This window comes from Polypterus senegalus, chromosome 13, assembly GCF_016835505.1.
Source record: "Polypterus senegalus isolate Bchr_013 chromosome 13, ASM1683550v1, whole genome shotgun sequence".
In the NCBI taxonomy this organism is placed as follows: domain Eukaryota; kingdom Metazoa; phylum Chordata; class Cladistia; order Polypteriformes; family Polypteridae; genus Polypterus; species Polypterus senegalus.
The window spans coordinates 81,282,772-81,304,658 of NC_053166.1; the positions used below are offsets into that span (position 1 = coordinate 81,282,772).

Sequence of the window (21,887 nt, forward strand, 5' to 3'; positions counted from 1 at the left end):
GATGCCTCGCTCGCCTCCCCCTTCCCCTTCGGAAAGACCAAGTCCGTTTCTTCGGGCTCGAAGGTGCAAACAGCAGGACGCGGAGCTCCTCCTTCCCAGAATTCACCGGGTTTGCTACCGTGTCCCTCGTTGGCTGCCATCATGCGGAAGTCGATTTCTAGGTGCTCTGGCTTCGACAGGAGAAGGCCGTCGTTGTCGGGGCAGTCTCCTTTTCCCCTCGGAGCCTCCAGGTGGTCATCTCCAAGGTACATGCACGGGACAAGGTGAGAAACAATAAAAGGATTTTTAATGTCGTTCCCGGCACATATCTTAGAGGGATCGTTGCTTCCTGGAGGTTTCTCCAGACTTGTAAGGCCTCTCCTTAACTCCTCCCGAGCGTCGGCCATTGCACCTACGGCACTCCCGCTGGCGTTGTCGCTTTGCTTGCCCTTCTTTTTTCCCATTTTGGACTCGGTTTTTTCGGGTTTTGGCGATGCTGTGGTGATTCCTGACTCCGTAGTCTTCTCGGGGTTCGTTATCCACAGAAATATTTTATTCAGGTCCTCTGCAAACGACGCTAGAGTATCCTGCTGACTACGCCACTGTGAACGATAGGGGGTGCTCTCGCTCCCTTGAACCCCTGTCCACGACTCCAGACACCAGGTAAAAGTCCAAATGTTGACTTTACTTTCTTGCCACAGTGCACAAAGCACACTCTCCACCACAATTCTCATTAAACTCACAAATACTCAATACTAAACAATCCTCCAGCTCCCAGACGCGTTGCCACCCTTCCACCCAGCTCAGCTCGTTGTCTGGGAGTTCCCATAGTCCTTTTATAATTCCTGACCCAGAAGTGTTTCTGCCCAATAGTCCACAAGTCCTTTTCCCTTCCGGGTCAGGGTAAATAGTTCCTTTCTTCAACCCGAAGTCCGTCGCTCTTCCTGTGACGAACCTCCGGGTCACAGGGCACGAAGAAGCCCTCGGTCCTCCCTGCAGCTCCCTCCTGTGGCCCCCACGGCATCCAGCAGGGCTGGTCTTCTGGGGACCTCCACGCTGCAAGGAGGGCTCCACCTGGCGGCTTGGGGGTATTGGCTGGGATAAATGGCCGGCCATCCATTACTATATATATATATATATATATATATATATATATATATATATATATATATATATATATATATATATATATATACAGCAACACTCATATCAGTCACAAAACAATTACATTGCCAATCATGTTACGTTATTTTTAAAATGTTTACTTTTCTTTTTTGTAACTTCTTTAACACACTACTTCTCCGCTCTGAAGCATGGGTATTTTGCTAGTATATATATATATATATATATATATATAGTGGAACCTCGGTTTCTGAGTAACTTGGTTTCTGAGTGTTTTGCAAGACGAGCAAAAATTTTTAATAAATTTTGACTTGATAAACGAGCGTTGTCTTGCAGGACGAGTAGTCTCTGCCGAGCCTCACGTGATCACAACTTCTCTCTCTCCTCACTCACTACGGGATTGTGGCTCACTCGTATAAGTCAACATCTTTGCTAGTATATAGCATTATTGTGTGTGTGAAAATGCTCCCATGAAGAAAAAAGTTGAAAAGGAAGGTGGTAAGAAGGGGATGATTACGGTGGAAATTAAGAAGGAAATCATAGAGAAGCATGAACAAGGTGTGCGAGTGGCCGACATAGCAAGATTTTATAAAAAGCCTACTTCTACGATTTGCACGATATTAAAGAAGAGAGAAGAAATAAAGGGGCTAGATGCAGCAAAAGGAGTCACGAGAGTATCAAAGCAACGGCCACATGTTCTGGAAGATGTAGAAAAGCTGCTTCTCGTGTGGATAAATGAGAAGCAACTAGCAGGTGATACCGTGACCGAGAACTTGATCTGCGAGAAGGCAAAGGGCTTGTACGCCGACCTCGTAAGTAAACTGCCAGGTACGTCAACAGAAAATGAAGAAGGCTTTAAGGCCAGCAGGGGATGGTTTGATAACTTTAAAAGGAGAAGTGGCATCCATAGTATTGTGAGGCACGGAGAGGCTGCAAGTTCGGATGCTAAGGCAGCTGAGGCATTCGCTGCAGAGTTCCAGAGGCTCATGGTTTCTGAGTGTTACCTGCCACAGCAAGTTTTTACCTGCGATGAGACGGGGCTTTTTTGGAAAAAGATGCCAAAGAGGACTTACATTACAGCAGAGGAGAATGCAATGCCCGGTCATAAGCCTATGAAAGACCGTCTAACCCTCTTGTTGTGTGCTAATTCAAGCGGGGATTTCAAAGTCAAGCCCTTGCTCGTGTATCATTCTGAGAATCCACGAGCCTTCAAGAAATGCAAGGTGCAAAAGAGCCAGTTAAATGTTATGTGGAGGTCCAACAGCAAGGCTTGGGTCACTCGTATCTTATTCGTTGAGTGGATCAATGAGGTCTTCGGTCCTGCAGTGAAAAGATACCTTTTAGAAAATAATCTGCCACTCAAAGTCATGCTGCTTATGGATAATGCTCCAGCTCATCCTCCGGGTCTTGAAGACGACCTACTGGAGGAATTCGACTTCATTAAAGTCAAATTCCTTCCTCCCAACACCACTCCCCTACTCCAGCCCATGGATCAGCAGGTTATTTCGAACTTTAAAAAGCTTTACACCAAAGCACTATTTCAGCGATGCTTCGAGGTGACTGAAGGAACAAACCTTACACTCCGAGAGTTTTGGAAAAATCATTTCCACATCGTGAGCTGCCTCAAGATCATTGATAAAGCCTGGGAAGGAATCACCAAGAGAACACTCAATTCTGCTTGGAGAAAACTGTGGCCCGATTGCATTTTTGGACAGGACTCTGAGGGGTTTGCTCATGAACAGGAGCCGCCAGTTGTTAATGAAATCGTGTCCTTGGGCAAGACCATGGGACTGGAGGTAAATGAGGACGACATTCAAGAGCTGGTGGAGGAACATGACCAGGAGTTGACCACCGACGAACTGATGGATCTGCATCGCGAGCAACAGCAAGAGGTTATGGAGGATATCTCATCTGAGGAGGACGAGAAAAAGATGGAGGAATCCCTCACTTCAAAAGAGATCAGGGAGATATGTAAAATGTGGGAAAAAGTGCAAAACTTTGTAGAAAATCACCACCCAAATAAGGCGGCAGCAGCGCGAGCGATGAATCTGTTTAATGACAATGCAATGTCGCATTTCCGCGAAATCCTCCAAAGGAGGCAAAAGCAGCTATCATTGGATAGTTTCCTGGTTAAAGTTGCACGAAAAGAAAAAAATTCCAGCGAGCCAACAGAGTGCAGTGATTCTGTGAGTACTGAAAGTCATCCTACACAATAACCCGCCCCCTGCTCCTTTTTTTTTGAAATGTAAAGTGCATGTTATTTTGTTGTATGTATTTTTACTTTATACAAGTACTGTATTTTGTATTAATCGTTATTATATAAATATTTGTGGGTTGTGAAACGAATCATCTTTGTTTCCATTATTTGAAATGGGGAAATTTGCTTTGATATACGAGTGTTTTGGACTACGAGCACGTTTCTGGAACGCAATTATACTCGCAAAACCGAGGTTCCACTGTGTATATATATATATATATATATATATATAAAATCTATTATAAAAAAAAATCCTGGGAGAGAAAGACTAGGGAGACGAGACATGATCTTCACGTGAAGATCATTGAAGACACTTAAGACCTGCGAGACGAAAGAGATTGGCCACGGAGCATCTCGCGGGGACCTTAAACATTAGACTTTGTGCTAAGAGTTTGATCCAGGACTGTCTCGCAGGACATAGAACATGACATTCTTGCAAGAAATGCGCTACTTACAACCAATATCAAATAAGACCACAGGCAGCAAAACACTCAGTCGTGTAAAGGCTTTGAGCACACACAGATCCAGGGCTCTCAGCGCATATAAAGTGTATAAGGACAATACGTTATAAATGAAACGTAGACAACTAAGCAAAGAAGAAAGAGCAGTGCGGAGAAGAGAGACTCAAGCGCAGGAAAGAAAAAAATGCAAAAAAGAAAAAGAATAATCTAGGTACAAATTCAGAAAATAAGTTAATCAGCCCGGAACAAGTGGAATTAAAAAAAAAGCAGGTCCAATCGGGCTCAGAATTAAAAGACAAAGAGTAAAAAGACAAAGTAGAACTTCATAAAGACGTTCAAAAACGTTGGCGCTATACACATGCAGAGCAGGTAATGAAAGCAGTGGAATTCGAAAGGCTCAAAAAATACATTGGCGTGATACAAATGCAGAGAAAGTTAAAGAATATGAAAGCAGGAAAATCAGAAAGTATAAAAAAAAAAGAAAGTAAAGATTGCAGTAGTGCAAACAAATGGAAATTGTTACTCGAAAAAAGGGAAAATAATCACCACGGACCAGGTATCATTGAAAAAAAGCAGGACAAAGTGAGGTCAGAAATAAAAGACAGAGTAGAAAACAAAATAAAACGTCATAAAGAGGTTAAAAAACAAGGGGGCCAAACGCACGCAGAGCAGGTTAGAGATAATGAAAACAGTGGAATTCAGAAGACTCAGAAAAAGCGTAGGCACGAATCACATGCAGAGCAAGATACAGAATATGAAAGCAGAAAAAAACGAAAGTGTCGGAACAAAGAAAGTAAACATCGCATTAGCGCAAACAAAGAGAAATTATTACTTGGACAAAACGGTGAATAGAGATCGAATATATGGACATAGGTGATACGTCAGAAGTATGTAAATATTGTAAGGCTTTGTTTAAGTCAGAGAATTTCAAAAACGTGGTTTACCTCACAGCATTTATTGGTTACTTTGCAAAACAAATTATTGACTGCTGATGCCGTTGATCGTTTTGTCTGTGCTGAAATTCCAAACAGAGAAACCTATCCTGAATTATGATACAAAGTCATTAAACAAATGTCTGACTGACCTCATTTAAAAGATTCAGCATATTGGGACTCGAAGGATTCCAAATATTGTTTTTACAGAAGTTATGAAATTAAAGTGAAACTAACAAAACAGCAACAATTCAAAGAAAAAAAAAAATCTTAAAAGTGTGTATCCAGAAAACCAAACACAGGGGTTGGTAAGCGAAACGAGCAAGGGACAAAGCCCCCTAGTAAATATATATAAATATATATATATATGTATAATAATATAATCAAGACATGATTTTCTCAGAGACACTTTAATGTCCCTTGAGACAAGGCAGTGAGACAAAAGGACAGCTGCTGTACAGGCTTTTAAATGTTCGATTTGCTGTGCGACATGCAGATCACGCAGCACAACACAAGCAGCAGCAGCAGCAGCAAGCCAGCTGATCGAGCACAGAGGAGGTAAAAAAAGAAAAAAAGAATTTGTTTTCTATTATATCACCGTTTAAGAGGGGATTTTGGAGGAGTGACTGCATCTCATTAGCGTGCATTCAGCCCCTCTCTTCACAATGCGAGAGACAGAGATGTGAAGTGGCTGCCGCGTAGCGTGCCCCAGGGGAGGAGGGGGAATAACTCATTCACTACACCATTATTACTGGCAAATATCAAGAAATAATAAATGAATGAAATGAAAATAACAATTTCTTTAAATTGTATATCTGGTTAATCAAACCCAGGGGTGGGTGAGTGAAAGTTATAAACCTTTAGTAGCAGTTTATCACTATAATTATGATATGATAGCCACAATCACAGTCACTGGCAAACTAATAACCCATTAAATATTTTGAATAATTTTAAATTAACAGACGTCATTCCTTCCATTCTTATTTGCATATCTTAACTGTAGTAAACCTGTAAAAATTGATACACATGGTAAATTCACTTCTAGTAAAATAAAAATATTTTTACTCTTTTCAATTTAGTTTATTTGCATTTATCTACATTCTTTTAGATTTTTCCACTGAAACCATTTTTCTCAGTAAGTCTGGGTTCTTGGATAAATATGAATAGAAATCTTTACATAGCATGCTACTGAAACTGAATCTTGTGAGCATTAGCCCCTTAATTGAATCTGTTCTGCCCTTTCGAAAACAAGGAGCTTTGTTGTTCAAGTAGTCTGTGAACTTGCACTTCCTTTTTGGCATAATGGGTATTCCTGAATTTATGTAAATGAAAGAATTATAAAAATATTATTAAATTATTTGAAGAAGTGACTTATTACTTGATCAACTGATAATTAAAAAGACATTGCATTTATATGACAGAATAAATGTGATTGTTTTTTAATTAACTGATTAATAGTTGACTCATTCATTTACAATTATAAATCCATTTTGGAACAACGGGTGATAATAACAATATTTTCCATCAAAATATTACAAAGCAGTACTTTTACTGCACTTAAACACTTAAATATGATGGATTGTACCTGAATGTACAAAATCTCTTGTTTAACCAAGCTGCTGAAAGAAAAATTGAAAATAAGATCTCACGTTGTAAATGTGAAATTATAAATTAGATTTTGAATAAGTTCACTTAGTTACGGTAAATTAGGATTACACATAATTAAGGGAAGGAACAACATTTATAATGAACTGTCTACTCGGCAAAAAGATGAAGCTGAATTCAAAAGATGAAGTGAAAAAGTCAAGTTAGACAGATATTAATTATTCTCGTTAATATCTGCGTTGTTTACTATCGAGATGGAAATGAAGGTTCTGGGGAAAAAAGTGTGCCCACTCCTTCTGCAAATGATGAATGGTGTATGGCTTTCAATTTCCATTTTATGGTTTTACCAATGATAAGATTATGGAGATTTTCAAATTTTAGGAGCCAAAATTCCAGACATTTTCAAAATTTTATAAATTCCTCCTGGACATTCCATGGCATGTTAAAAATGAGGACATGTCCAGGAAAATGAGGACGGTTGGCAGCCCTATGCACACAACTAGTTGCACTCTATTTAGTACCCCCAGTACAATATGGACAATGAAACATATACCATATAGAACAATCACATTTTGGTGTAAGTTACATGAACAAATGGAAATAAATATTATTTTTAACAAATAAAATGTCCCAAAATAATTACAGAATTATTAAGGAGTTATTATTATTAGTTTTATTGATTTAATGATTTCTGTTTGCTATTGTTGAGTGATCCTATCTTTGATTGGAGGGGTCTCCATAGTTTGACACTGCTTGGGTAATGGATACCAACAGATTTTAGCTCAACATGAGATACATTTGATTGTCCAGTTTTAATGTGTTTGTACAATATTTTAGAGTTATGTGTTAATTAAAAACATATTTCTTTGGTGCTTGGGAAGGCAATAAGCTAAAGACATCACATTAGTGTTGTTTCATGAAAAGGCAGTAGAATTTCCAGCTATATGTTGCAGTTTTATAACCTGAAAACCTGAAAAATCCAACTCTTAATAACCCTGAAAACTTTGTTGAGCAGTATTTTGTGAGATGGCTCAGCACAGTAGTGTTCCCAAGTGTCCTTCTTTTCTTGTCAATCCCCCCTTTGTGGATATAACCTGCAGATGCCCTCCCTTTTGACACAAGCTCCTTAGGTCATACCCAGGCATACAAACGACAATGTGCCTGTTTATATAATTTATCCTTGAGATTTTTACTAGATTCTTATTTTTCCAATTCAATTTTTAAATCAATTATTGTATATCTTTTTCTTTAAAGGATGGATTTTTTTTTTGGTATTATGCTTGTACTGATTATGTTTTGTGCCTTTCCCAGGACAACAATCCACTTGTCTATAGGCTCTCACTAGCTTATGCCACTCTTCCATGCCATTGTAGTTAATAAAAAAATTTGCAACAAACCTACCCAGTTATTCCACAATTACAGTATGTACTGAGTTGCCAGCTAGTTAGTATTATACTTTCTGGACAGGATCTCTAACTCAAAGTTCAATTGCAACAAAACATTGTGTGGAACAAAGTTGGACTTCAGCTGAACTTTTTCTTAGTTCAGTTCTTAGGGTTTGCCATTGTTGTTGTACTAATTAGCACAAAGTGCAGGGGGACTACATCAGAAGTTTTTATATTTTTTTTAAATCTAATTAGTAAACTAAACATTATATACAGTAGCATGCAAACGTTTGGTTCCCCTTGCTTAAAATGTCTGATACTGTGAATAGTTATGTGAGCAGAAGAATATTAGAATATTAAATTAAAGATAACACATTTCTTTAATATTTTAAGTAAGATAAAATTTTTATTTCAATTTTTCACAGGTACAAAATGCCAAAAAAATGAAAAGGGCCTGAAGCTAAATTTTGGGCACACGAGATGGTCAGTACTTAGTAAGACTCCCACCCCCCTTTGGCAAGTATCACAGCTAGGAAACACTTTATGTAGCCAGCTAAGAGTCTTTCAGTTCTCACTTGTGGTATTTTCACTCATTTGTGCTTGCAAAAAGCTTCTAATTCTGCAAGATTCTTGGGCCATCTTGCATTCCCTTCTCTTTTAAAATCTAGCCACAGATTTTCAGTGCTGTTTAGGTCAAGGGACTGTAAGGGCCATGGCAAAACTGTCAGCTTTCTCCTCTCTAGGTATTCCATTGTAGATTAGGAGGTGCGTTTTGGATCATTATCTTGTTGTAGGACCCATCCTCTTTTTAACTTGAACTTTTTTACAGATGGTGTGATGTTTGCTTCCAGAATTTGCTGGTATTTATTTGAATCTATTCTTCCTTCTACCAATGACATGCTCCCTATGCCGTGGTCTTCAACATAATCAATCCACCCCCATGCTTAATAGTTGGAGATGTGTTCTTTTCCTGGAATCCTGAACCCTTTTTTCTCCAAACATACCCTTGAACATTGTGGCCAAAAAATTCAATTTTGTTTTCATCGGTCCAAAGGACTTGCTTCCAAAATGCATCAGGCTTATTTAGATGTTCACTTGGAGTTCACTTGGATACTTCAGATGCTGAATTTTGTGGCTAAGATGCAAGAAAGGTTTCCTTCAGCTGAATCTTATCACGAAAGTCATACTTGTTCAGGTGTCGCTGCACAGTAGAACAGTGCACCACCACTCCAGGGTCTGCTAAATCTTCCTGAAGGTCTTTTGCAGTCAAAAGGGGATTTTTATTTGCCTTTCTAGCAATCCAATAAGCAGTTATATCAGAAAGTTTTCATGGTTTTCCCAGACCTCGACTTGACCTTCACCATTCTTGTTACCTGCCATTTCTTAATAACATTATGAACTGATTAAACAACTACTTGAAAATGATTTGCTATCTTCTTTTAGCCTTCTCATACTTTGTGAGAATCAATTCTTTAATTTTTCAGAGTGCTAGGCAGCTGCTTAGAGGAGCCCATGGCCATTGATTGTTGCCATAAGGTTTGAGGAGTCAAGAGAATTTATGGTAGCTTTGCAATCTGCATCACTCAGGGTTTCCTAACGATGACCTTTCATCTTTAACTTTGTGCCTTTTGGTGATCAGTTAATCTTCTCCTCACTTAACTATTCACATTAACAGACATTTTAAGTAAGGGTGTCCAAAGTTTTACACACCACTTTAGGTCTTCTTGGGGTTTATATTTAACCCTATTTTTCTGATAGTGTTAATTTTTACCTTCCAAACTGTGTTTATGTTCAAGTACATGTGTAGTGGATGAAAGAAGGCAGTAATCAATGAGATACTCAATTGCAATTTGTCATGAAACAAATGAGGGCCACAGTCACAGGTTTACAGTTAAACACTACTATGTTAGTGCTTCTTTTATATCCTTTGTTCAGTGAGACTATATAGATGAACTAGTCAACCATCTTTATTACAAAACCATTACAAAAGACACCAACTAATAGCTAGTACAGTTCCAACAAAACTGAAAATAAATCCTCAGAAATAACTTAAGGAAAATATACTGTTATTATATTATAACACTTTTTAAGAGAATGCATTCTTTAGTATGATGTACTTTTCTATTATAAAAAAAAAAAAATGTAATCTTGGAAGGAAACAATACGTGATTTTCTCAGAGACACTTTAACGTCCCGCGAAACAAGGCAGTGAGACATAAGGACAGCTGCTGTACAGGCTTTTAAATGAATAGACGTGCATCGCGACAAGCAGAACACACAGCTCATCAGCAGCAGCAAGTCAGCAGCTGATCTGACCGCATCTCCTTAGCATGCATTCAGCCCCAATTAATTTTACCTTAATTTTGAGAATTTTCTTTTTTTTTGGAAGTAAAGTCTCCAAGGCACTTTTCACCCTCTGGCCACTTCAGCAGAGTTATTATTGGACCATAGCCACAGAACCGAGAAAGGACAGTGTTCTGAAGGACGACCATTCATAGTTACTGTGAAGTAGACACATTTTTCTTCTTGTTTCACATATGCTTGCATTGTTTGTCCTGCTGCTGCAGAGTGGTAGCATGTTGTATGTTGGCCAAAAATTTCACTGTACTCTTTACATGTGACAATATAAATACTACTACTACTGCATTCCTGTATACAGTATATTATCCTCCAAACTCCCATTTCCTCATTATCTCTGTTTACCTTTGATTGTCATAATTGCAGAGACCCACCCCAATAAAATATTATCAAGTGTATTCAGTTGATATCCAGATGTCACAAACATATTAAACGATACTACTATATTTTATATAATTGTTTCGGAAGGATTTTTTAATCACTCTCTAGGATATCTTAAACTTACAACAACCAATAAAAGATTTACATCGAACTCCATTATTAATAAATGATTCTGTTGTTATACCAGTAGGGAGCACCACTGAGCTCCAATTCCCAGACACAACCACACCCAACACAGTCACAGGTTCAAATATTGTCCCTTTTATTAATGGCATTACCTTAACAAAGCTGAACAGAAATCCTCTTCTCCCGTCAAGCCTCGACCTCCGCCTCTTGACGCTAACTGTCCAGTCAAGGAGAAATGGCTCCTTTTCTCTTTGACCAAGGAGTACTTCTGGGGCTAGGACATGGTCCGCTAGAAGCATGTGCAGGTCAGACAGGAGTCCCACAAGTAGAGATCACATCCCCTTGTAGTTTTCCCTGGTGGCACCCATGGAATCCAGTAGGACTGTACTCCGCAACTCCATTTCCCATGTGGCCTTGTGGGTATCCATTAGTACAGGTCAGGTTGGGGAGCATGCACTGATACAGCACATTGCAGCACCCACTCTGGATCCTGGTAGGAAACCCCCCAGGCAGTCCCACCCACCAGAAATGTCCCTCTATCTGACAAAGCCAGATGTTACATGGGCATCCCTGGGCCTGGTCCAGCCACTCGGGTCTTCAGCAATGATAATTCTGCAAACTGGATCACCCTCAGGGAATCGCGCCACATGGCCGTAGTGTCATAGCTGACACTCCCTCACAATGCAGGTAATGTGCCTCATTCGACACAAAGTCAAACCAGTGGTACCCAAGGATTCACCTAAGAGACACAGTACCAAAGGGGTCCAATCTTCATCTCAGGTCACTGGATAGCGTCCATGTCTCACAACCATATAGCGAGACAGGAAGCACCAGGACTTTAAAGACTTGGACATTCATAGTTTTGCATAGATATCGGGAGTGCCACACACCCCTTTCCAGCGACCTTATGACCACCCTGCTCTCCCAATCCTTCTACTGACTTCATAGGAAGAGTCACCAGAGACATGAATGTCACTGCCGAGGTAAGTAAACCTCTCAACGTGATTACAACACTCTTTCTGCAGATAGACACACTGCTGATGGCTGTGCCCAAGAGGTCACTAAAGGCCTGGATCTTGGTTTTTATCCAGGACGCTCACAAGCCAAGACACTCAGACTCCTCGCTCAGTTTTTCAAGAGCCCCTTTCAGAGCCCTCCATTGACTCTGCAAATATGGGTATCCATATCGTGATACAGTACCCACATGCTGTTGTCTTCCCCTGGTCCTTCTGACCAACCTCCCTTCCTGGGTAAGAATTATTGATTCTATCCAGTCAGAGAATGTTCTTACAGTTTCCTATATGGCGTTCCTTCGGGCAAGGAGTCAGCCCCTGGGACACCCGTCCATTTAGCTGCGGCACTCTCAACTTGTATTAATAAACATATTTATTATGAAATGTGTGACTGTTAAGCAAGTTTAAATAAATTTTGCTACAATTCTGCAAATGATAGATGGATGCATATATTTAATATGTAGTGACAATATAATTTCTACTATATATTCTGGAGTTTTCCAATGCAATCCAGAGATACTGCCAGTATGGCACTAAACTGCTTAAAATAAGGATATGGAGGAGGAGGTTTAAGTTAGTCTGTTGCTTCAGTTACCTCTAGAGGGCAGCAGCTGCTAAACTGGGTGGGTTGCAACTGAGAACAATAAGGTGCTGTAGATTAAGATCAGTGGCAAAGTCAAGGGGAACAACCAATAACTTCTTAAATTTCCATCTCTTTCCAATGTTATCATATGTTTACTGTGCTAATGCTTGAAACCGTGAGTTCATTAAATTTAAATATCTGGAGAATTAAAACCAAAACATTGCTCTGTAAAGTTGCAGTTGCTTCAGAGTTTTGCCTCCAAAACAAGATACTAGTTAGTGGGAGACTCTTGGATTATGGTTATGCAGTCTGATCTTGGATTATGGTTATGCAGTCTGATGTATTTCTTTTTAGGTAGTAGAATCCATTTAGTCTGTTCTTAATCTGCCCATGGTATTATATGCTGTGACTTCTTCTTGTAGCACCTGCGGTATGTCTGATTTTGCCACCAAAATAGGTATGATACTTAATGCATTTGCTATTTTCACTTTGGGTTACTGAAATGTTATACTAATACTGTCTGGTGTTTGAAAATACAGTATTTTACTTAATGTTTTCTGTTTTTTAGTTTTCTCATTCGGTGGCGATAGAGAGGACAATCAATGAAATAGATACTTGTTCAAACATGGTCAACCATCTGACAGAAGAGAACAGCAGGCTGAGACATCAGCTGCAGAAACAAGAGGCAAAGGTCATCAGATTTGAGGAGTCCCTCCGCAGCATGGACAATCGTATGTCTGTCCTTTCTACTGAAAACAAAGAACTGAAAAACCAGCTGGAAAAGAAAGAGAACACCATCATTGCATTGGAAGAGACCTGTGGGAATACATTTGATCTTCTCTTTAATCTCTCTGCGAAATACAAGCAACTGAAACATCAGATGACAGAGAAGGGGTTAAAGAAGTGAAGGAGGAAGAAGAAGAGGGACCTTGTGGTCCTCGCAATAGGCGAGAGACAGAGGAATGATTGCCAAGGGCTTGAGTTGAGCACACTGTGATCAGCTCAGTATTTCTGAGATGGGCGATCACAGATGAAATTCAAGTGAAGATGATGGTTTTTAGCTGTAGGTGGACTTTTCTACTACAATACATGAATGAAGCACATAAGTACAGAACTGAGCTTTATCAGATTGTTCTTGGCCTCGTAGTCCTGTATTTCATAATCAAAAGGTATATAATTGATGACATTGTAAGCTTTGGTAAGATTCAGGGAGGTTACCCTACTGCCTGCTTCATCAAAGCTTTAAAATTTGAAAAGCAAGCCTGAATTGAAGCTGCTGTGAAGCAAAGCCAGTAGTAAAAAATGCTATTATTTCCTTGTATATTTGTCACACTTAACTGTCCTTGTGCCACTGATTTGTCTTGTTAATTTGTAGGTGACCGTCTGATTCAGATCATCCATTTGGTCTCTGTAGCATCGCAAAAATATCAGAATTAGAAAAAAATATATGGGTTAAGTTAAGATGATTCAGTTAGACATCTGAAAGGAACCATTTTCACTTGGAGTGCTCAAATTTGGTTCTGGAAGTTGCAGATTTTTTGCAGCCTATTTTTTAATCCAAAGCCAATCATTGTTGCTGATGATGCCATTATTGCTCAAGCAACATCTTCTCTGCTTCATTTTGGTTTAGCTTGTTTAGATTCTCAACCCTAACCACTTCTTGTGTGAGTCGTCTTAAAAATTTGCTTGATTTCTTAACCACCTGCTAGTTCACAGTCTGGCACAAATGATGAAAGCCTTATTGTCTGTCTGACTTGGTACCATATACACCTAGGAATGTCAGTGATGGTTAGTTTTCAACAAAATATTTGGAAAGAAATGTAAGCAAGAAAAAAGTGGAGGACTAAGAAATACTACTCTGCTTTGGACTTTAGATCACTTGGAAGAAAGATCGTAGATTCATCCCTTTTGAGAATAAAAATGATCAGACATAGCAAATGAAGACACTAACAAGCCATCACATTAAAAGAAATGGCAATAATTAGCTTCCAATTAAGCAATTGTGTTGGAACAGAAACTTACAGCCATGGTGGAACTCCAGGACTAAAGATGAACACTCTTGGTTTAGAAGTGTTTCAGGTTTGCTTTCTTATTGTGGCTTTCGAAATTAAAAATAGTTTCATGTCAAAATACTAATTAGGATTAGTATCTGTTAAAGTTATTGCGGGCATATTGCTGTCATAATCCCCTGGTGCCAGTATATACACCACCTGAGTCTATTTATATCTTTATTTCTAATACTTTTTTTTTTCTCACTGTCAGTTAATTGTGCATCAGTTTTATTTCAAATACTTTTTTTTCTCACTGTTAGTTAATTGTGCATCAGTTTTATTTCAAAATGTATATTACACTTCTTGTGTTAGGCTTTAGCAATGACTGGAGGCCCTTTATAGTGCCTTACGACCTGCTATTTTATCACATTGTATTGACAATTCATATATATTGAATTTTCTTTTTAAATCAGTGAATACTTCAAATAAATTGTCAAGCCACATAGTGCCTTTTAAATGATTAGCTAAAAATGGTTGCACTCACTGCTCTGCCCTTTACCGTTTACCTACCATTGAGGACTGCCCAACTGCAAAATGACTCGCATCTCCACTCACCAATCAGAACCTAGTGTTTCATTAACTCTATTAGCACACATTGTATTCAAATTCCCTAAAACGATTGCAACCACAGCATACTGTAGATTCCAAAACATATTTGCTAAAGCCAAATTGCATAATGTAAGGTTTCGGCCGCTTTCGATGGAGTCCTGTTTCATCTCTGGGCAGACACCTAAGCAGAACCAGTCTATGGTCATTATTAATAAATCTGGCAAACATGTCTGGGAACACTCAGTGTAAGCTCTCATTATCACTGCTGGAGCATGCAAGCTATACAAGCAATGACTGAGCTTGGAGTCAAAGCAGTTAAGCAGTCAGGTGCCCTGCACCCTGATTGGAGTTTTTCAATCCCATTTCTGAACTCGTTTTAATTCCACTCACCATCTCAACAGCACAGGCTACCAGTATAGTTGCATAATGATGGAATGGTTACAGGTAAAATGCTTTGTGAAGAAAAAATCGACTTCTTTGAACCCAGTCTCTCCTCTGTTTGCATACTACAGTATACCTTTACCCCGGAGGGCAGAAACTCGTAACATTTAGCCATACAGAACTACTAGATAGTGCCTCTGAAAATTTGATTTGTATTGTATTTTGAAAAAACACCAGACTAATTTGCTGAGAACATGATGCCTTATGGAAACATCTTGCCGGTTCAATTCAAGGTCATTTGATGTGAGAGTCTATCCCAGGCTATAATTGACATAAACCAGCATTCCATTATGTGCTCGCCAATCTAGGGCAAATAACACAATAGAAATCGGCTTCCTTGTTGCACTGTAAAGCAATTTTGCCGAATAATGACCTTAATCAAGAAATGTGTTGACTGGCAGCACAACATCAATTCAGTTGTATATTGGCTTTGTTCTAAGACAGGATTTAACTGAATTAAGTGTTTTAATCACAAAAACCAGTCTGTAACAGTAGCTTTCTGACTGTGGTGTTATCTTGTAGGGGAAAATGTAATAACAGACACAAAATGATTTTGGTGAAAGAATAAAAGATGCTGTTCTTCACAAATGTTAGCTTTAAAAATGCACTCACCTCCTAGGCAATGGATTTGTGCCTTTGTAATATATTGTGGTACATCTGTAGACTGAGTAAAAATGGAACGATCAACGGCAATTCAGAAAGCTTGCAAAAACAAAGTGACAAATTAAAGAAACAAGATCACTGACTACTGTATATAGCTTTCCTACCTGCCTTCATGTCGCACAATTTAGTGCAGTTCTTGCTTCCAGTTAAATAAAGGAGAACTTATCTTTAGACTGGTATCAGAGAGAGATACACGGGATCTTGTCAAACAAGAAATGATTAATGTGCATGTACATACCAGGCATAAGGTAATGGGGTAACAGTTGTCTCTCTATGTAGATTCTTAAAGCGTTTTGAATAATTTTTCCTTTTTTTGTCATGTTAAAATGTTAAATGATTGCTTCTGTTTTCAGATATTAACTAAACTGCAGAGTGTCCTGTTTCATTGTATTGTTCGGTTATGTATGTAAAAGCTGTATCCCAGCAGCTAAGAGAAAAATGCTTGGCATTAATGTTTACCGCCTAACCATATGGAAGAATATTTCTGAATGTAAATGCCACGTCTTTTAATAAACCTTTAAAAATGATTTATCCCCTTCATGGCTTGACCCAATTGCAGTGCATGGTTTATAAAATATTGACATTTCTGCTTCCCGTCAGCCTCTTTACACACACACAAAAAGAATTCAGCCTGCTTCCTCTGCATTTCCAAAGTGCCTTTGCAAAGTAGGCACACAATGCCATCTCTTATCAGTATGAATTACTGTCAATGCTTTTTAACATTCTGGTAGCAACCAAAAAGCATCATATAGTGAAATCCGTATACAGTGCCACTGGCTTGCCTGATGGCCTCCTGCACTGCAGCAAGTGAGTAACAGCACACAATAAAAGTGATGGCGGCTATGATGCGAAATGTCAACAATTCCTTTAATGAAGCTGCAAATGCATAAGCAGGATCACACCGGAGCCCAGCCAGGACATTGGTTCAGAATATTAAGCAAGTAGGCTATTAATCTTACATAACTGGGCTAATTATTAATGCCCACAGTGTTCATAGTATTTGCATTTTGTTCATTTTTTGTATATAATTATATATATATATATATATATAAAAGAATATCAACTTACTAAACAGGAGAGTACACTGTTACTGCAATGCATTGTTTTATCATCTTCATCATCATCATTGTCGTCATCAGGCTATTTGATAATCTATCACGGTCTAACTAGGAGGTCTCTGTAGTAGACATTGTGACTACTATACAACTAACAGCCACATTACAATTAACAAGGAAACACAAACCAGAAGTTATTTACATTCAGTTTACACTCCTCCACCTCCTTGACAGTCTTTTTTGCTGGCGATTGTCACAAGCCATTGTAACATTCCATTCCTAAATCTTGGGGCCAAACACTGGCAGGGCAGGTCCCGTCTCTAGATCTTCTGTCCTGACCATTATGTCCCCATTGATTTTACATTCGAGAAGCTCTTCAGGCCACTGATAGAGAGAGAGAGAGATACTGGTGGGGGACAGGCTATGTAATGGTCAGGAGCAATGAACTGTGAGGGATCATTGAAAAAAAAAAAACTTGGGCCCAAACCAAAGCAAGCCTGATTAATCTCACAGCTAAGACGAACGGGAGGACTGCAGGTTATGCTTGACTAGAGCAAAACGGTTTCCATTTTCACTTCAGGCCCCCATCTCTGGGTTACAGTGACTTGTGACAAGGCCATCTGTACAAAATTCCCCTTCCTGTACCCACCCCATCACCCCAAACACAAGTTGTATACACCAATGGTAGATAAATATATATAAAAAGAGCCATTCCCCTTCTTTTACAGAGAAAAACCAAGAGACAAATAGAAAATCAGATAGGATCAATCAATCATTTACCCCAGATAAGACAGAAAGACGGATGGATGGGTCAGACGGACATACATTCAAGAACACTGACTTTTGAGGAGAAAACTTGACCCTCTTGTTTTTCAGGGCCAGCAGCTCTCATTACAGAACTCCACCAGTAAATTGGGTTGGCCTCGCCTATCCTCATTTGCACTGTGTGAGAGCCACACATGGCCTGAACCAGTGCCACAAGACGACACTCACTGTGACAGTTGGTACTGCAAGGCATCTGAAAAGCTGGATCTACAGTGGCACACTTACTCTCTGTGCCTGTGTAATGCAGTTGATCCTGGAGAGTGAAGCTGCCCGCTCTCATTTGTCTGTCTTTAAAATGCATATAAAAGTTTATACAACACCTAAAAAACTGGAAACACACTCTTCTGTCATATAAAAGAAACTGGGAAAATGGGTCTGGGTTGGTATGCCAGGTGGATAGGAACTGAATTGACATCCAAGTGTGCCCTCTTTGGCTGTTGGTGGTGTAAAGACTTCACTCACAAAGTAGACTTGCAGACTTCAGCTACGTACCCGGCAAGGTGTAAAGTGTGAGGGCAAGCTGGGAAAGAGTTCTGTTTCTTAACTGCTGTGACAAAAGAGGCTCACGTTTTATCTCTTGTATGTTAGATGAGAAATTTAAACCTGAAGTGTCTGTGCTTTGTACAGAGATGGGGAGAAGTGGCTGGAGACATGTCTGCCAGTGCCACATCTCTCATGAAAGGCAGCCATAGACACACACAGACACACAGACAGACGGGCAGTAGATATGTTTTATAGGCAGCGCATGGTTGTCATTTCTAGATCTGAGTAAAAGCAATGGAATTGGTCCGCAGAATTTCAGGAACAGGGTTAAGTACTGAACAGAGGCTGGGCAAATCAAAGCCAAATACTCAAGAGACAAGTCCAGGGTCATAAGCAATAAAAGATGACAGCATGCGCACCCTCACTGCCGCCCGTAAGTGACTTCTCTAGAGTGGTTTTATCACCAACATGCTGGTTTCCCTTTTCATTTATTTACCCATCCTCTGGTTTTCAAGGTCACAGAGACCCAGGATATGACACCAGTGACTGATTGGTGGATTCTGGTTGATTGGTCACTATAGCCATTCTGTCACATTTAAAGATCTGGTGACAAGCGTCTTTCCTATCTAACTCTAGGGCTTCTGAACACCTGAAACAGTAAACATTATTTATGTTGGCCAATAGAAAATTACAAGCAGATTATTACAATAACATGTCACTCACGATATTGGATGGGGTTTGTTACAATAATGTTGTAGGGCACGACTAGAATGAATTTGGGGCCCAAAGCAAGCTTTTTGAAGGTGTGTTTACATTTGATCACTGAATGGTAATGTGTTTTGGGCCATATCCCCCATACCAACAAGACACTGGGACTGGAGTCCTCAATAACGGTAATACTGGGAAATAGGGGTACTGCTCAGCATGCTGGGAAATGTTCCTTATGTGGTGCTTTTTTTTCTGCAAGAGTCTGTCACTTTGACACCAGATGGACACGCAATTGATTTCATGTGGAAGTAAAAGCAACACTTTAGAGACGCTTGGCTACAGATCCTTAATTCAAAGTCCAATCCCTGTACCCTGGTCCCCTTCAGATCCCTAGCATTCATTCCAGGGCCACCATCACAGGAGGCGGTATGATGCCATTGGGATTGACGGGAGAGGTTGCGCCAGAGCTGTCATGTCCTCCGATGATATTGGGCTCCTTCTTCCCGCTATACTGACCGATGAAGGAGCCGTCCTCATTAAACTGCACATCCACGCTACCCCCATAATCTGCCAGGCTGTCGTCTGAACCCAACGCCTTGATGTCTCCATTCAAGGATGGCTGACTGCCTGTATACTGCTTTTCTTCGTTATCGCTGTGCAGAGAGAAAAGATCAGAATCAGGAAATGGCATTCATTTAACTCTGGTACAGTCAAAGCCAGGAGGTGTTTCAGGCGGTCTGGGAATTGAAACACAACTGTCAGTCAGTGCTAAAAAACAATTATGTCTAGAAACAGGGATACTTCTGGATAAGTGGTCCCAAGGTAAAATCCAGAACAGAAAATCAGACCTGGCAATGAGTAGGAACCAATTATGCTTTGTACACAAATCATAAGATTCTAACTGTAGAAAGTGATTACTAAGTACTCCCCACTTTTTACTGCAATCTAATAATTCCTGCATGGCTGGCTTACCTCTCCAATGATCTGCATGCAAAGCGAAGCGTAAGCATTGAGAAAAAAGAACAACACATTAGCACATGTTACTTGCTGTAGCGCAGTCTTGTCCTACTGATAAACCCCCCCAAGAATACTCTCTCATAGTCTCAGGTACTCTATCTCTCACCTGTACTCTCCAAATGTCTCATCCTTCATAGGTCTTGCTTCTGAGTCCACATGGGCATCTTCTTTGTCCTTAACTGCAAAACAACAAAATTGAAGATGGTCCGAGATTATCACATTACAATTAACTCCTTCACCAAGGTTAAAAGATATCTAGAACAACAATGATGTTGGTGGACTAAAACGGGGTATGCCATAAAACTCCAAACCCAATTTCTTTAGAGAACTTGCCAATTTAATAGAGAAAACATTTCACATACAAGATCTCAAGTGCCTGATATCACTAATGTGCCCATATGTTTATTTCCAAGCACTACTGTAATACCTATACTGGCAACCAGCAGACCCCCGTGACCCTGTAGTTAGGATATAGCGGGTTGGATAATGGATGGATGGATGGATGGATAGATAGATAGATAGATAGATAGATAGATAGATAGATAGATAGATAGATAGATAGATAGATTGTGGCGGATGATCAGGGACACCCCTTCGTTATATATTCGGGGGAGCAGCCATGGACTGTGCAATTCCTCCCCCTGGACGCTAGATGGCTGCCCCACTGGGTTGGAGCGGTGCCTCTGTTTCCCACAGGGCTCCATGGGAATTGGGTGCAGCCCTATTGGATCCCGCAGGCACCACCAGGGGTTCACCGCACAACTGAACAAGCCCCTCTAGGCTATAAAAGGAGCCGACAGTCACCACTCCGGCCGCCAGAGTCGGGAGGAGGAGGACAAAGCTGCCTAGGAGGAGTGAAGGAAGAGGAGTGATTTTTGGTGTTTTCTTTGGTGGTGTTTTGGGACTGTGTTGGGCCTGTGGGACATGGGGAAGATGTGCCCCACGGCTGAAGAAAAGTTAAAAACCTTTTTGGATGCCCGCGAGACCGGTGCCGTCAGTCGGGGCAAAACTGTTTTGCAGCCAATATCTACCAATTGCCTCCCTGCACGCTCCTCAGCCATGATGACTGACAAACCCCCTGGGTTGCAAACAAGTGTTCCAGGAATGGCGTGTGCATCCCATGACTGCTCCACTGGATTCATTGTCAAAGGGGCGTCCCGGACATCTGCTACAATATATATAATGCAAAGTTGACTTGTGTAGTCACTTATCAACAAGAGTGTAAAAAAGCTGAACTTTGGTAAACTTTGGACAGTAGGTATTCACCAAAAAAGGACATTTCAATACATCACTATGTAGGGTTAAAAAACCCCTGCTAAATACCCCAAAATCTCAAAGGTGCCTTGATGAATTTGACTAATATTTGGTGACACTGTAGAAATAAGAAAATTAGCTTACGTGTTATTTTGTTCATATTTGTCATTAGTAATGCTCTAGTAAGTAAGACATTCTAACACATCACTCTCCTCTCCCATGACTGTGCTCTGCCCCTTTACAGTGTTCAGCTCTCAACATTCATGATTTGATACATTAGAAGTATCCTTCTGCATTGCCTCGCCCTGTTCATCGTTTGTCTACCCACTTTCTGCCTCTGAGTCTCTCTCTGCCTTGTCACATGTCTTCAACTACAAGACTCTTAAGGGATTGCTGTGCTGATAAGCATTGCAGTATTTCTTTATTCTTTCCCTTTCTTTTCTCTTACCTCTCTAAACTCAGCAACTACATAGAAACACTGCTGTAATAAACATATATAGATATAAAGAAATCCTGAAAAAAAGCATGCTTTGCTTGAGCTCTGTTTACAACACAGCATTTAAAAATACTGACACTGCATTACCCTATATGCTTTAAGCAAATAAAAGATCAAAATAAAATAACTAATCTAGAATTTTT

General features: G+C 39.9%; 2 protein-coding genes across 5 annotated transcripts in view; one reads left to right on the top strand and one right to left on the bottom strand.

Moving 5' to 3' along the window:
- Nucleotides 1-1,571: 1,571 nt before the first annotated feature.
- LOC120543311 (tigger transposable element-derived protein 1-like) lies at nucleotides 1,572-3,317 on the top strand. The gene has a single exon (XM_039776347.1). It carries the CDS (start codon nucleotides 1,572-1,574, stop codon nucleotides 3,315-3,317), a length of 1,746 nt encoding a protein of 581 aa, XP_039632281.1.
- Nucleotides 3,318-16,754: 13,437 nt separating this feature from the next.
- Nucleotides 16,755-21,887, bottom strand: part of l1cama (L1 cell adhesion molecule, paralog a) — a 194,280-nt gene continuing 189,147 nt past the window's right edge. For 3 of the 4 annotated variants that reach the window (XM_039775651.1, XM_039775647.1, XM_039775648.1), the window contains 3 exons: nucleotides 20,101-20,173; nucleotides 19,950-19,961; nucleotides 16,755-19,630 (listed from right to left, as the gene is read on the bottom strand). In XM_039775651.1, coding sequence (XP_039631585.1) covers nucleotides 19,375-19,630; nucleotides 19,950-19,961; nucleotides 20,101-20,173 — 341 coding nt within the window. In that variant the 3' untranslated portion in view covers nucleotides 16,755-19,374. The remainder of the gene's footprint in view (nucleotides 19,631-19,949; nucleotides 19,962-20,100; nucleotides 20,174-21,887) is intronic. The other variant, XM_039775650.1, reaches the window with a different exon arrangement.

Excerpts from the sequence above, each read along its gene's own strand:
- LOC120543311 (XM_039776347.1), top strand. The coding sequence starts at position 1,572 with ATGAAGAAAAAAGTTGAAAAGGAAGGTGGTAAGAAGGGGATGATTACG.